Source organism: Macrobrachium rosenbergii, chromosome 54 (genome assembly GCF_040412425.1).
Source record: "Macrobrachium rosenbergii isolate ZJJX-2024 chromosome 54, ASM4041242v1, whole genome shotgun sequence".
NCBI classification, from domain to species: Eukaryota; Metazoa; Arthropoda; class Malacostraca; order Decapoda; family Palaemonidae; genus Macrobrachium; species Macrobrachium rosenbergii.
Window position 1 is genome coordinate 43657693 of NC_089794.1, and position 13081 is coordinate 43670773.

The 13081-nt window shown below is 39.6% G+C and overlaps 1 protein-coding gene across 4 annotated transcripts in view; it reads right to left on the reverse strand.

Moving 5' to 3' along the window:
• Positions 1-6365: 6365 nt before the first annotated feature.
• Positions 6366-13081, reverse strand: part of Nubpl (NUBP iron-sulfur cluster assembly factor, mitochondrial) — a 47548-nt gene continuing 40832 nt past the window's right edge. For 3 of the 4 annotated variants that reach the window (XM_067098155.1, XM_067098156.1, XM_067098153.1), the window contains 2 exons: positions 7274-7371; positions 7016-7142 (listed from right to left, as the gene is read on the reverse strand). In XM_067098155.1, the coding sequence (XP_066954256.1) occupies positions 7074-7142; positions 7274-7371 (167 nt within the window). In that variant the 3' untranslated portion in view covers positions 7016-7073. Of the gene's footprint in view, positions 6789-7015; positions 7143-7273; positions 7372-13081 lie in introns of those variants that run through there. The other variant, XM_067098154.1, reaches the window with a different exon arrangement.

Consider the following 13081-nt stretch of genomic DNA (forward strand, 5'->3'; position numbering starts at 1 on the left):
TCTGAGTGCCCAAATTCGAGCTCTGAACTCCCTGAGTTCCAAGCTCCCAGTTTTGAGCACCCGAGCTCCAAGCTCCCAACTTCCGAGAGCCCAGTTCCAAGCGTCCATATGTGTCCGAGTGCCCAGTGTCCGAGGTCACATCTGCGCGTCCACCTGTGTCCTATGTCCACTTGTCGTCCTGTCCATTTCGAGTCAGCTATCAGTTATCTGACGCCACACTCGGGACTACGGACGCTACCTCTTCACTTTTCTATGTCGGTTTCATCCACTTCTTTGCTTTGTTGGAGACTATTCAGCACCAACTTAGTAATTTGTTGGGCTTGTTACACTGTCCACCGAAAGTCTAGTGTCCGAGTATCCAGTGTCAGAGCACCCAGTGCCAGAGGCTTGGCACCTTGGATTGTTTCCGTGCCCTGTCATGTATGGACCTGGAAGAGTTTTTTCCACTCTTGTTTTGTATTCTTTAGAAGGACACTAGTTTTCTACTGGAGATTCACACAGTTTGAACGGGTTTTTTTCTGACACTAGTTTTAACATTTTTTCTGAACTCCTCCTGATGATGGGCTACATGACCACAGTTCTTCATTTCTCTCTCTTAGACAGTAGATGTAGGTCAAGAGGGAAACAATCCAGATAGTTCTTTCACCCATTCTCCAGGGTGATTGGATAGGAGCTTGAATATACAGGGAGCACTCTTCCAGATCCCTGTCCAAACCCCAGAGAGTTTTTTAGTTCTCCCTTTCAGGACAGGGCTTCCCAATCTGGAGTCTTTGCTTCGACCTCCCAATTACCAGCTCTTCCTGCATTTGACTTCCCCTTTTGTCTGGGCATTACTTCAGTCTTTGCATGTCGACTGACTTCATTATCTTTGAAGAAAAGGGGCTCGGAGACTCTTTACAGTAACCTTCACCGGGACAGAGAAACACAGTCGGACACCTCCGTGTTGTTTCTTAGCCCAGGTTTCTCGTTTAGTCGGATTTCCAGTGGTGGCTGTCTGAACATGACTTGTGCAAGGGAATTCATTCTTCTGCTGAGCTTAGTTCTAGTCTTCTTCTCAATACCTCTGATCTAGGTCAAAGGAGCCCATTTGAAGAATCGGGAAGATGTCCAGGACTTGGTCCCCAAGAAGAACGGAACCTCACTTATCCTTTGGAGGGCTAAAGTGTTTCTCTTATGGCTCAAGTACTGCTCGACCCTAGCTCTATGGTAGTGTGTTTGGATTAGACCTCAGTCCTAAAACATCTACTTAAGCAGGGAAGCTGGATCCAGCATTTCCTCTCAACCAATCAGCAGAGTTCTTCCTCTGCTGACAGATCAATCAAGTCTTCTGGTCATTTGATTTATTCAGCGACTAAGCGTCAATGGATGTACTGGGCCGTCAGAAGCTTGTCCTTCCCATCATGGCCTTTTGATCCCCTGAGTTGTCAGAATCTCTTTATTGTATGAAGCAAGCCAACCTTGGACCTGTTTGCCTCTTCAAGGAACCTTCTACATGGTTGAGGAAGCGCTGCACAGTCTCAGGCTCAGTTTCCAGTTACTGGTGGACTCTTCAAGATCTTTCCCCAAAACTGTCTCTTCTCAGACAACCTAGCTTCAGAGATACTACCACGGGGGTCCACTCTTGCCCAGACAGGCGCCAGACTGTCCATAGGCCTGTCTTTCAAAGAGTCTTCAAGACGTGTTGCAGAGGCTATTACAAGATTCAGTAGTCACCCTCTTCCTCCGTTTTGGTGGGATTTCACAACCACACACTCACACTAACAAAAAAACAACACATACACTCACCTCGTACTAGGCTAGGCCTACCCAATTCGGATGGGAAGTTTTGCCAAGCAGGAGGAGGTCATCTTCTTCTCAAAGTCACCACAACTGCCGATAACGCCCTGGCTCACGTTCGCACAACAACAGTCCACAACCAAGAAAACAACAACCCAACCAGTACACAAACACGACCCAAAACAAGACTCAAAAGACTCAACCACGAAGACTCAAACTCAACTCACTCAGAACACAGCAGAACTCTCTGTCCAAAAAAAAAAAAAAAAACCAGGCTATCATCCACGACACCGATTGCAACCAACACAGCACAAAACCCAAAACACGCCCAAGTCCAAACACTCCAACCATAAAGCCTCCAAATACCAAATCACACAAACTGAAAAAAACGCTTCAAAACTCCGATCAACTACCGGAAAAAACAGTCCTTGCTGCACAATATCTCTGTCAAGACTCCCAAAACAACGAAACACGAAACCACACGGACAATCAAAACGTAAACAAAAGAAAACCACACTCTCTAACAACATCATTCAACAATTACGTACGCCGTTGTTCGTTGTCTCTATCTCTCTCTCTCTCACACAAGACGTCGTTGTTCATTCTCTCTCTCTCTCTCTCTCTCTCTCTTTCTCTCTCTCTCTCTCTCTCTTGTTTCACTTCAAATGAAAACTAACCTCATTCCTCCATATCGTCTCCCAGACTTAGTGGTCGTCTTCCAAAGCTGGTGTCTCAGACTCTTCATCTCTTCTTTTTAGACACCTCTGACCCTGCTGCAGATTACCTCTTTGTCTCTGAGAAGATCTAGGTTCTCTTGCTTTCTCTGAAGAGGTATCGATCTATGCTTATCTCTGGTTAAGCACAGAGACCTGGATCTTTCATCTTCTGCTCAAAGACCTCGCAAGCCTTTTTCACACCCAGCTAGGAAGCAAGAGATGTGTTATCCTTGTTTTCCCTCTGATTTGAGCCAAGAACAAGGATCCATCCAAGACCTGGATCCATTCTTTCTCCCTTAGAGCTTAATGCACATCCTTGGTTTCCAGGAGCTCCAGCCAGCTCCCGAATTCCTAACTCACCTGGTGTCCAGCCTGCCTGACACCAGCTACAACCTGGTGCCAGCGCATGCTCCAGGGACCCAGGAATGCTCACCAACTCTGAGGGAAAAGAGTGAATTCTCTGTCCAATTGGAGTTTTCTTAGGTATTTACCTGAACACAGCTTGATAATCTAAAGGTCTTTCTTGCCCTTTGATGTTTGGTGAAGAACCCCTCTCCCTTGGATTAAGATCGCATTGTCCTTCATCCTTAAGAGAATTTCTGAAACACTCAGATTCAGAAGAACAACTTTGCTTCCTTTTAGTGGAAGCTAAGGTCATCTGAGCAGCTTCTACTTCTTTAGCTTTCAACTTTCAGGCACACATGTCCCCTAGTTCCAATTGACATCAGCCTACTGGAAGCATATCATCCTTCACGTCTCGCAGACACATATGGCTATTACTTCTATTCTGCATCGACCTACTGGAAGTATAATCGTCCTTCACATCTCACTATCTTAAGAAGTGAAACCTAAACTTCTAGCTCCACTGGCACTCAGCTCTGCAGGTGCCAACTACAGTCTGTTGCCAGCTTTAGAGCTTCCACAGCTTTGAGCTGCTAGCTTGCCTGGCATCCAGCTCACCTGGCACCAGCTACAAGTCTGGCCCCAGCTATAGAACCCCAATGCCCAGAGCTTCAGGGCTCCCCTGGTGCTCAGCTTACCTGGCACCAGCTACAGTCTGGCGCCAACTTTAGAGCTTAAGGCTTTCATTATCTCCAAGCAGCTCGGCTGGTGCCAGCTACAGTCTGGCACCAGCGATATTTATGCTTCCACAGCTCGCCTGGCGCCAACTCCAGACTGGTGCCAGCTAAGTGGCGTGTAAATTCTGCAGTACCATAGGATAGTGACTGGCATGGTATGGCAGGAGGAAGCATAAGATTTTCTCCTACTATCTCTTCACCTTCTGGTGAGGTACAGAGTTTTTTAGGAGCCAGGAGGTACAAAGTACCTGGAGTACCCACCACTCTCAGTGGATGGGTTGTAGTGTTATTTCAGTGTAGGTGACAGTGTATCTGGTTGTTCTTATGTTGGCACTGTGCCCAGGGCAAAGGCACCTGTTAAAGTTTTGCTAGCTATTGGATAAATCCTTAGCTGCATAACTTCCACTGATGCTTTGGTAGCCATCGGAGTACTCCTTTGCTACAAAGCTCCCATTTAAGTAGAGGCAACCCTTGGCTCTACCACCACGCCACTACAGGTTAAGTTGAGCATCAACCAGTTGCAGTTTTATACTGCACTCTCTCTTAACTAATAAGGAGTGACAAGCCTTGTATTCAATGCTAGCAACTTTTCTATTTCAAATTCATTACATGACAATGTTTTTGGAGTAGAATACTGTCCATGTATCCCATCTCCTGTCAATGTGGGATTCAGCTATGTAATTACTTGGTAAGTTACCTATATAAAAAGACATTTTTATAATAAAGTTTTATATATACTTGGTAAGTTACCTATATAAAAAGACATTTTTATAATAAAGTTTAATTACTTGGTAAGTTACCTATATAAAAAGACATTTTTATAATAAAGTTTTATATATACTTGGTAAGTTACCTATATAAAAAGACATTTTTATAATAAAGTTTTATATATACTTAAGTAATTACAGAATCAGAGCCCACCCTCCTCCCCTCTGATGGACATAAGGCATAAGATGAATGAGAATTATTGTTTGCGAGGTCGTTCCAATATTCCGTTAGTGGGATGGGCTGATCACCTACACAAACTATGTTGAAGCGCTACCCGGGCAAAATTTTGAATCTAAGCTGCTGTTAAAGTGGAAACTATAGCAATGTAATAATTACTTGGTAAGTATATATAAACCGTTTATTATAAAAATGTCATTTTTCCTAAGTACTGTATACAAATCAGAGCCTTTTATATGTAGGAGCATCCTTTGGCAAAAGCTGGATTGGTTGTTGAATCTTGGTAACAAGGCAGTTACTAGAGTCGGGGGGTGAAAGGGGGTAACACTTCACTCATCTTCTTGCTGCTTAACTCTTTCCTTTAGCCAGAGGAACAGAGGGCTGAGGTGAGTACAACTTCTATAAACAGCTCTGGTTTGTATAACTAGGATAAATACAAATTGCTTCAAAAATTTGTTCCTACTGGGATACAACCACTGACCCAAGGCTCCACTCCCTATTGTTGCCACTTTGCCCAATGTCACAACAGGCAACCTCCTACTTGTGGCAGCCGAAGAAGGGGACTGCCACTCTCAATGACCCCCTCCTTTCCTCTTACCTTTTCTTCTCTTCCTGGACTGGCCACACAAAGTGGAATGAAAGGGCTCGAAAGACTGCCCACGTTTCTTGGAAGAGGAAGAAGGCTGAGCTTCCTGTCTGGGCTTCTGAAGTACTGTATAGGCTTCTTCACCACACCAGATATAGAGGGCTTCACTGAACCAGAAGGGTTTGTGACAGGTGCCTTCGCCCCCTGGGAAGGTTTGAAAGGCATAGCATGGTTGAAGGAATCACAGGAATCCTGCCTTGGAAGCTCAAACTCATCCTCTATCTTTCTTGGAGGAAAGTATAAGGTGAGCCCAACACCAAACTGTTCCACAGTGAGAAGCTACTCTCATGGGATACATTCTAAAGAACAAGGTTCACCCACTGGTTGGTGACCTGATATGCTAATAAGGTACAAGCCCTACCCGCAGACACCAGCAACCTTCTGTCCAAGTGAGAGATACCCATCACTGTGTACTTCCAAGGGTATTTGGACACAGATCTAGCCAAGAGACAGCCTGCAGAGACACCATCACTACAGACCCCAATGCACTGGCCTCTGCAGTGTTAGAAGAGAAGCCCTCCTGATAGGGGTCTCTCAGCCAACAGACTGACACATCTTTGCTCAATCTGCTGGAGCCATGTGAACTCCCTGATCTGCAGATCAGGATGTCCACCTTCCCCAAAACTAGCCACCTGAGACCATGGCAAACTGAATAATGGTCTTCCCTCCATGGCAGTGCCTAGGGCTAGCTCCTTGGACAAAATTGTGGGCAGGTAAGAAGCTAAGGTCCCTGAGGTTACTGCGCTTACATATGGACAAAATAACTTCTCAAAAATGCTGCTCTAACTCAGCCTGGAGGAGTTCCAGAGGAGAAGGTCCCTCAGGTCCTGAAGTATCCCTCGAGGCCTGAGCTACCTCCTCTCCTAGAGACGAGGCGGCTGAACCAGACTTTTGCTCTCAAACCCCATCCAGCACCAGGAGAACCTCTCAACAAGAGAAGACAGATGAGATCCCTTGCACCTGGTCTACAGATCTGGTATGGGGGAGCAAAGAGGGCATGGTGGGAGGGCTCCCCATATAAAAAGGCTCTGTTTTGTACACCTACGAAAATTACAAATACAGGCAGTCCCCGGTTTATGACGGGGTTCTGTTTTTACACTGCGTCATAAACCGAAAATCGTCGTAAACCGAAAAATCGTCGAAAATCGTCAAAAATCATAAGAAAACCTTACTTTTAATGCTTTGGGTGCATTGAAAACGATGTAAACTGTATTTTTATTGAGTTTTTCATCAAAAAAAACCTCCAAATTATGATTATTCTGCCGTTTTGGAGCCATATTTCTTCCGTCGGATCGGCGTACGACGTGTCGTAACCCCGGAACATGCGTCATAAATCGGGAAATAATTTCTGATGAATATATTTGAAAAGTGTCGTAACCTCGGAACGTTGTAAGCCGGACCCGTCGTAAACCGGGGACTGCATGTATTTATTCAAAATTTGTTATATTTTAAATGTGTTCAGTGACTTCTCAGCAGAGAGGCAACTTGAGGAGCAGGTCTCCTGTAACAAGCCAGGGTTCACTATCTTTAGCAAAATAATTCCTCAGGTCATGTTCACTATCTCTTGAGGAAACCTGACAAGCAGAACAATTGTCAGTTGTTTCTTCAAGGTTCCATAGCAAGCTCCTGTAAGGGACCCTTTCATTAGTGCTACCTGTCATTTTTTAAATTTGTTATGGAGATTTTAGTTGCCAAAGGACATATGTAGGAACAACTGCTAACCACCTGATGGTTGACACACTATGCCAAAACTATTATATTTTGGAAACTCTAAGAGTTACATTTATTTCCATTTATTTCAGATGGAACTGAAGTCTAAAAGTCTTCTGGTGTAATAACTTTAATAACAAGTCTTTTGGTGTAATAAGTTTAATAACACTCAACAGTATATACAAAATATTGTCTAATTAATCAGCTAATTTTATTAAGTAATAAAATGTTATGCATTAAATTTTTTGCTATGCTTCTGTAGCTTTCTGCCTGTAAAAAAGTAAAATAGTTAAGCTAGATAAGTTTCTAATGCCGCATAAAGGTTTGAGAAAAATTACTATAGAGCATGACTTGATTATGATTTTCATTTCATAACACAACTCATTTACTGACAAACTCACCTGAGTACTTTTAGGATAGGAAACTAAAACAGGCTGGCCTTCATCTGCACACTGACGAATCGTGGGATCCAAGGCAACATCCCCTAGTAAATCTATACCTGTTGTAAAATAATGAATGAAATTAAATTAGAGATACATTCTTATTATTTGATGCTAATCATCAATAGAAGCAGTCTTTAAATAACAAAGTATACCTCTGTGTAAAATGTGAACAATTGCATACTAATGTTAAAAAGAAATCATCTGCACCATCATGTATGCATGTTTGGGTTTATAACCTGCCACATGACTTTGCCACTCACTGATTTTCCATACATCTCCAGTCTAAATCCCATTTTTCTGTGATTTTCAGTCTCAATTCCATTTTTCCTGGTATTTCCCAAACATTTTCATACTGACATACCTATGCCAAATCAGGTAAGAGACCCCAGATCTACCTAAACCTAGGTGACAGGAGACCATTTTCTTTCAATATATGACAATCCTATCTGCTTGGATAATGCACACTAAAAGTTGCCATGTTTTTTTATTAGATCTGGCAAGTTTCATCACCTGTTTATTTATATGGAATGGATAAAAAAATTTGCAAATCCTTACTCGTCCAAAACATATCGTAACTCAATTCAAGCAATCACACATCATTGTTGAAACCTTGGGTAAACTGGTAATGCAATACAATATGTTTACTGATAAACACAATTTATTAACAGAGGTGCAAGTTACATGTACATAATCAGTATTTGAAATGAACTTTTACAATGTATATTCAACTATACAGTGCACTACGGTACTTGAAATATTACCCGTCTTTACAACACAAACAAAAGACTAGGTATTTCATTTAGTTCTTGTTCAATTTTCATTCAGCTGTAATGTTAAATAAGATGGAATTCAGGGACAACTGGTATTGCATATTCATCCAAGACACCATAAAATTATTAGGGAGCATTTAGAACTTGTTTGCTGTTCGTTAAGTTGCAACTTTAAAAACTGCATAAAATCTCTGTCTTTCTCTCTCATTGCTTGATCACCTTAGAAAACTTGACGTGTCATTTTTTCTATAAGTTGCCCACATTCAGAGTAAGAACTGATATACAGTACGAGATAAGTCAATACCCCTCAATGGAATGTAATTAATATAATTGTGTTAATCAGTAAATACAGTGCATGACATATTTACTGTAAGTTTCAAATAACGATTTACAACAGCCTAAGCTTTAGTAGCTTACAATGTTTCTGATGTTGTAAAGATTTCATAAATTTTTTATGCCGTACAAAGTAAAGAATATTGCTTTAAAATATCTTTAAAAAGCCCTACTCATGTGTGCGTGCACAAGAGATTTGAATAAATGTTCATTAGATTTTTAATGTGGCAGTACCAAAATGCAGTACAAAATGGTACAGTAGCTACTTATTCAGTATAAAATCAGCATATGTATACATACATACATGTATACATGTGTATATGTATGCATATGCATCACATTGCAGTGCATTTGCTTGGCTTTCTCTTTCTCTCTCTGGATTATTCTTTATAAAGAAAAAGGATTTTCTCAAGTCCAACCCACATTAGACAGAGAATTCCAATGGTAATTTTTTTTTTTATAATTTTATATACAGAGTACTGTTCAATTTCGTTTTAATTTTGCGTACAGTACTATACAGTGTACTGTATTCTGTGTTGTATATAACCATATACAATACTGTGCAGACAACATATGCAAAACAGAAGAGTGCTGGTTTACATCTGGATATTTCCATAATCTGGCACGGTCTTGGATATACGCACCACATATTTCCGTGTATTAGACAACCTTTAAATCTTAAAATTCACCTCTAAAAATCAGGGTCATCTTATACTACCATTCTAAAAATCAAACCTTGAATTCTAAGTGATGTTTATCGGTAGGCTAGCCTTGCCCTTAGTGCTATAACCACTGACATACATACAGAGATTCACATTATGAAATAAACTGATGATAAAGGTAATACAGCCATTTTTACCTTATACAGTATATTATTGGGATATCTTCATAATAAATGACCTATTCAAGGAATAATTCCATATCAATGAAATCAACTTTTATCTAAGCGATGATGTCAGTAAGACACAATCAGCTGATGATTTTAAGATTTTCAGAATGTAAACAGAACCAGAATGCAAATGGCACATGGTTGCTTTGTTCATATTTTTTAACATATGGCAATAATGTGTGCAATACAACTGGATGCAGTAAAACAATAGTTTATCAAAATTATCATTATTATCAAACAACTATAATCTGACTTTTGCAAATACTGTACATAAGTCAGTGTAAAAATCTACCCAGGGCTATAGAGAGTCTCTCTCTCTCTCTCTCTCTCTCTCTCTCTCTCTCTCTCTCTCTCTCTCTCTCTCTCTCTCTCTCTCTCTCTCTCTCTCTCTCTCTCTCTCTCTCTCTCTCATTCATGATGATGCTCCATCCTCCACTAAAAAATTCCAGTTTTTAGAATTCTGGATGAAGGATTGTAAACCTGTACTGACATAGACAATCGAATCAAGAAATAGCTGATTGCTGACATCATTTACCATAACTATCGAGCATTTATTAAGAGTTGTATTAAAGTTGTCGAGTTGTTAAAACTTGCCAATTCTCAATGATGGCTTTCATAAGTAAGTAAAATTAAAATACATTTTTATTCATCCTTCACGCAGTGGAGAAGGCTCTTAGAAAGAATACCACAAAATTAAAACTGCAGATTATAGCTGCAGCTAAATAAAACGAATAACAGGTAGGCTACAAAACATTTTGTAATAGGCAAAAGTGATGTTCGGAACAGATGAAATCACACTTGCTGCTTTTAAATCAAATAATCTGCATGTTTTAAACCCAAGTTTGTTAATTTACAAGAAACAGTACCTCCGAAAGATGATTCTTTTAGCAACTACAGTAATAGCAAATATGAGGTCATTAGTACTGTAATCAATCAGCTGGGATTTGAGACTGTACATAGTATTAAATGCAAATGGTGTACAATTTCATGTTTATATTCTGTAATACAAGAACAATATGATAATAATGCACGCAATATATACTGTAATTGGGTACAGCCAGAAAAACAAATTTTAAATCATCATTATTCTAAATATAGTTGTACTCTTTGATTTTTGCAGTTGATTACTTTTCTTCTAAAAAAAAAAAATAGGACTTTAGAGCTTTTTGGTTTTTAGAATTACGGATAAGAGATCATAAGTATACCTTAGTTTTACCAGACCACTGAGCTGATTAACAGCTCTCCTAGGGCTGGCCCGAAGGATCATAAACCTGTATACATGTATCTAAAACCCATCAAATTCCTCACAATCATTACATATGCCAACATTGTAGGGATTCCAGTCTGGTTCTGGTGAGCTGACTTCAGCTTCGTCGTTCTTACCATACAGATCATCTTCGTTACCAGCCATGGCATTAGAGATACAGGCGGTCCCTGGTTTCTGACGGGGTTCCGTTCTTACTGTTCCAGTCGTAACCGAAAATCGTCGTAAGCCGGAAAATCGTCGAAAATCGTCAAAAATCATAAGAAAACCTTACTTTTAATGCTTTGGGTGCATTGAAAACGATGTAAACTGCATTATTATTGAGTTGTACATCAAAAAAACCTTCAAATTATGATTATTCTGCCGTTTTGGGGCCATATTTCTTCCGTCGGATCGGCGTACGACGCGTCATAACCCCGGAACATGCGTCGTAAGCCGGGAAATAATTTCTGATGAATATATTTGAAAAGTGTCGTAACCTCGGAACGTCGTAAGCCGGAACCGTTGTAAACCGGGGACTGCCTGTACTGCATTTAAATGATTTTATGACACTTTCTACTTTAACTTTCCCCCATGCTTTTATAACAAAATGCTAGCCTATACACAGATGGTTTTGTAATTTAGCAGTCCTCTTATATGACAGATATGATATAAACTCATGAAAATTTGCAATAATTTTTTACCTCGTCTTATCTAAAGGTCGTCTTATGCACAGAAACATACAGTATTAATCCGGATATAAGATTATTGTGACAATATTTGTTTGCTTACAGGATGTGTAGGGTGTATATTGCTTTTTAAAAGGGTTTATACAATTTCAGTAATTTTTTCATTTAAATCATGAGTCTTGGAACAAATTAATGATGTAAGGTGAGGTATTACTGTACGCTACTTCAATACACTGCATTTAAACAAAAGACAGTATTGTATTTGTATTCCAACATGATAAAGAACTGACACAGTACAGGAAGATGCTATTGGAACTTGTTAAACCTTTGGCCCACCCAAACTCCCAATTACTGAGAAATGTTCATAAAAGGAGTGACAGTTCCACACTGAAATTCAACATAATTTGACTTACATCTCTATTTCCCAGCTTGAGGAAGTTATTTTCCTTTAAACTGAACTGATAACAGCAGAGACTTGACCTTATGAATAAGTCCTGACTTGGGTAAGGACATGATTCTGATTTGCCATTGAATTACTATCTCTTAATTTTATCTGCCAATTAAGATGGTGATTTTGGTAACAGTTCTGTCTGGTGCACCTATGACTATAATATTCTGTCAACAAGGTCTTCATGATAATAATTTTCACCTTACAGTAATTCTCTACATTGCTGGAACCTGGTTTTTTAACTATGAAAAATAGGAAAAGGTTGACTTGCTCTAAAACCTTACAATTACACAGTTTAACCTACTTATCTTTAAACTAAACAATCCCCAGTATCTTAGAAACTTCATCCTAAAGCCCTTCATTGCAAATGAATACTACTAATATTACAAAGCAATCATGGTCAGTAAATCTATCTAGACCATGACAAAAAACAAACACATTAAGTAGCTAATGAGATGTTGCTTGTTAACACCAAAACCAATGCCCAAAACTCTGAATAATGTACAATACAAGAAAAAACACTGTAAAACATTTAACTAAGTGATAACAATACAAAAACAAGGAATTACAGAAAAGCTTCTGTAAATCTCTCCAGTCAGGTGATTGAAAATCTACCAGACAATAAAATAGTTGGTAAGAAACTGAAAAACTCTTTAATAACACTTACTATCCGGCAGGCTAAAAATGATGAGATGAGGAAGATAATGTCAAATGGGGAAGGCAGTCTGCTGCTACCTAGTCAACAGACTTGAACATCATACACATGTACTACCCTAACAGAAGCAGCAAATGTTTTCCATTTTCCAAGAATTAGTGTCTAAGATTTATGCACACATGATTAGTTTATGTTAAAAGGAATGGATCTGCATTGGAACAATAACAGTTGTCAAGTAATATATCTGGTTAGTAAAGAAATGCTAGAAGAACCTTTAGTGCCATCTACATCACCAAACAGAGATAATGGTAAGACCCATTAACCCTTAAACGCCGACTGGACGTATCGTACGTCGACTAAAATTGTCTGTTGGGTGCCGAATGGATGTACCCGTCACGTCGACTACAAAAAATTTCAACCTTCGGTCAACTTTGACTCGACCGAAATGGTCGAAAAAAAAACGCAATTGTAAGCTAAAACTCTTACATTCTAGTAATATTCAATCATTTACCTTCATTTTGCAACAAATTGGAAGTCTCTAGCACAATATTTCGATTTATGGTGAATTTTTGAAAAAACTTTTTCCTTACGTCCATGCGGTAACTCGGCCGAAAATTTCAGAAATTCTTTTGTCATTTTGTCGTAATGTTTGCACCGGTTTATATTAGTCGTTACATAAAGTTTTATATATGGAAATGTGCGCAATTTCATGTAGAATACAACAGAAAATAACTCATGG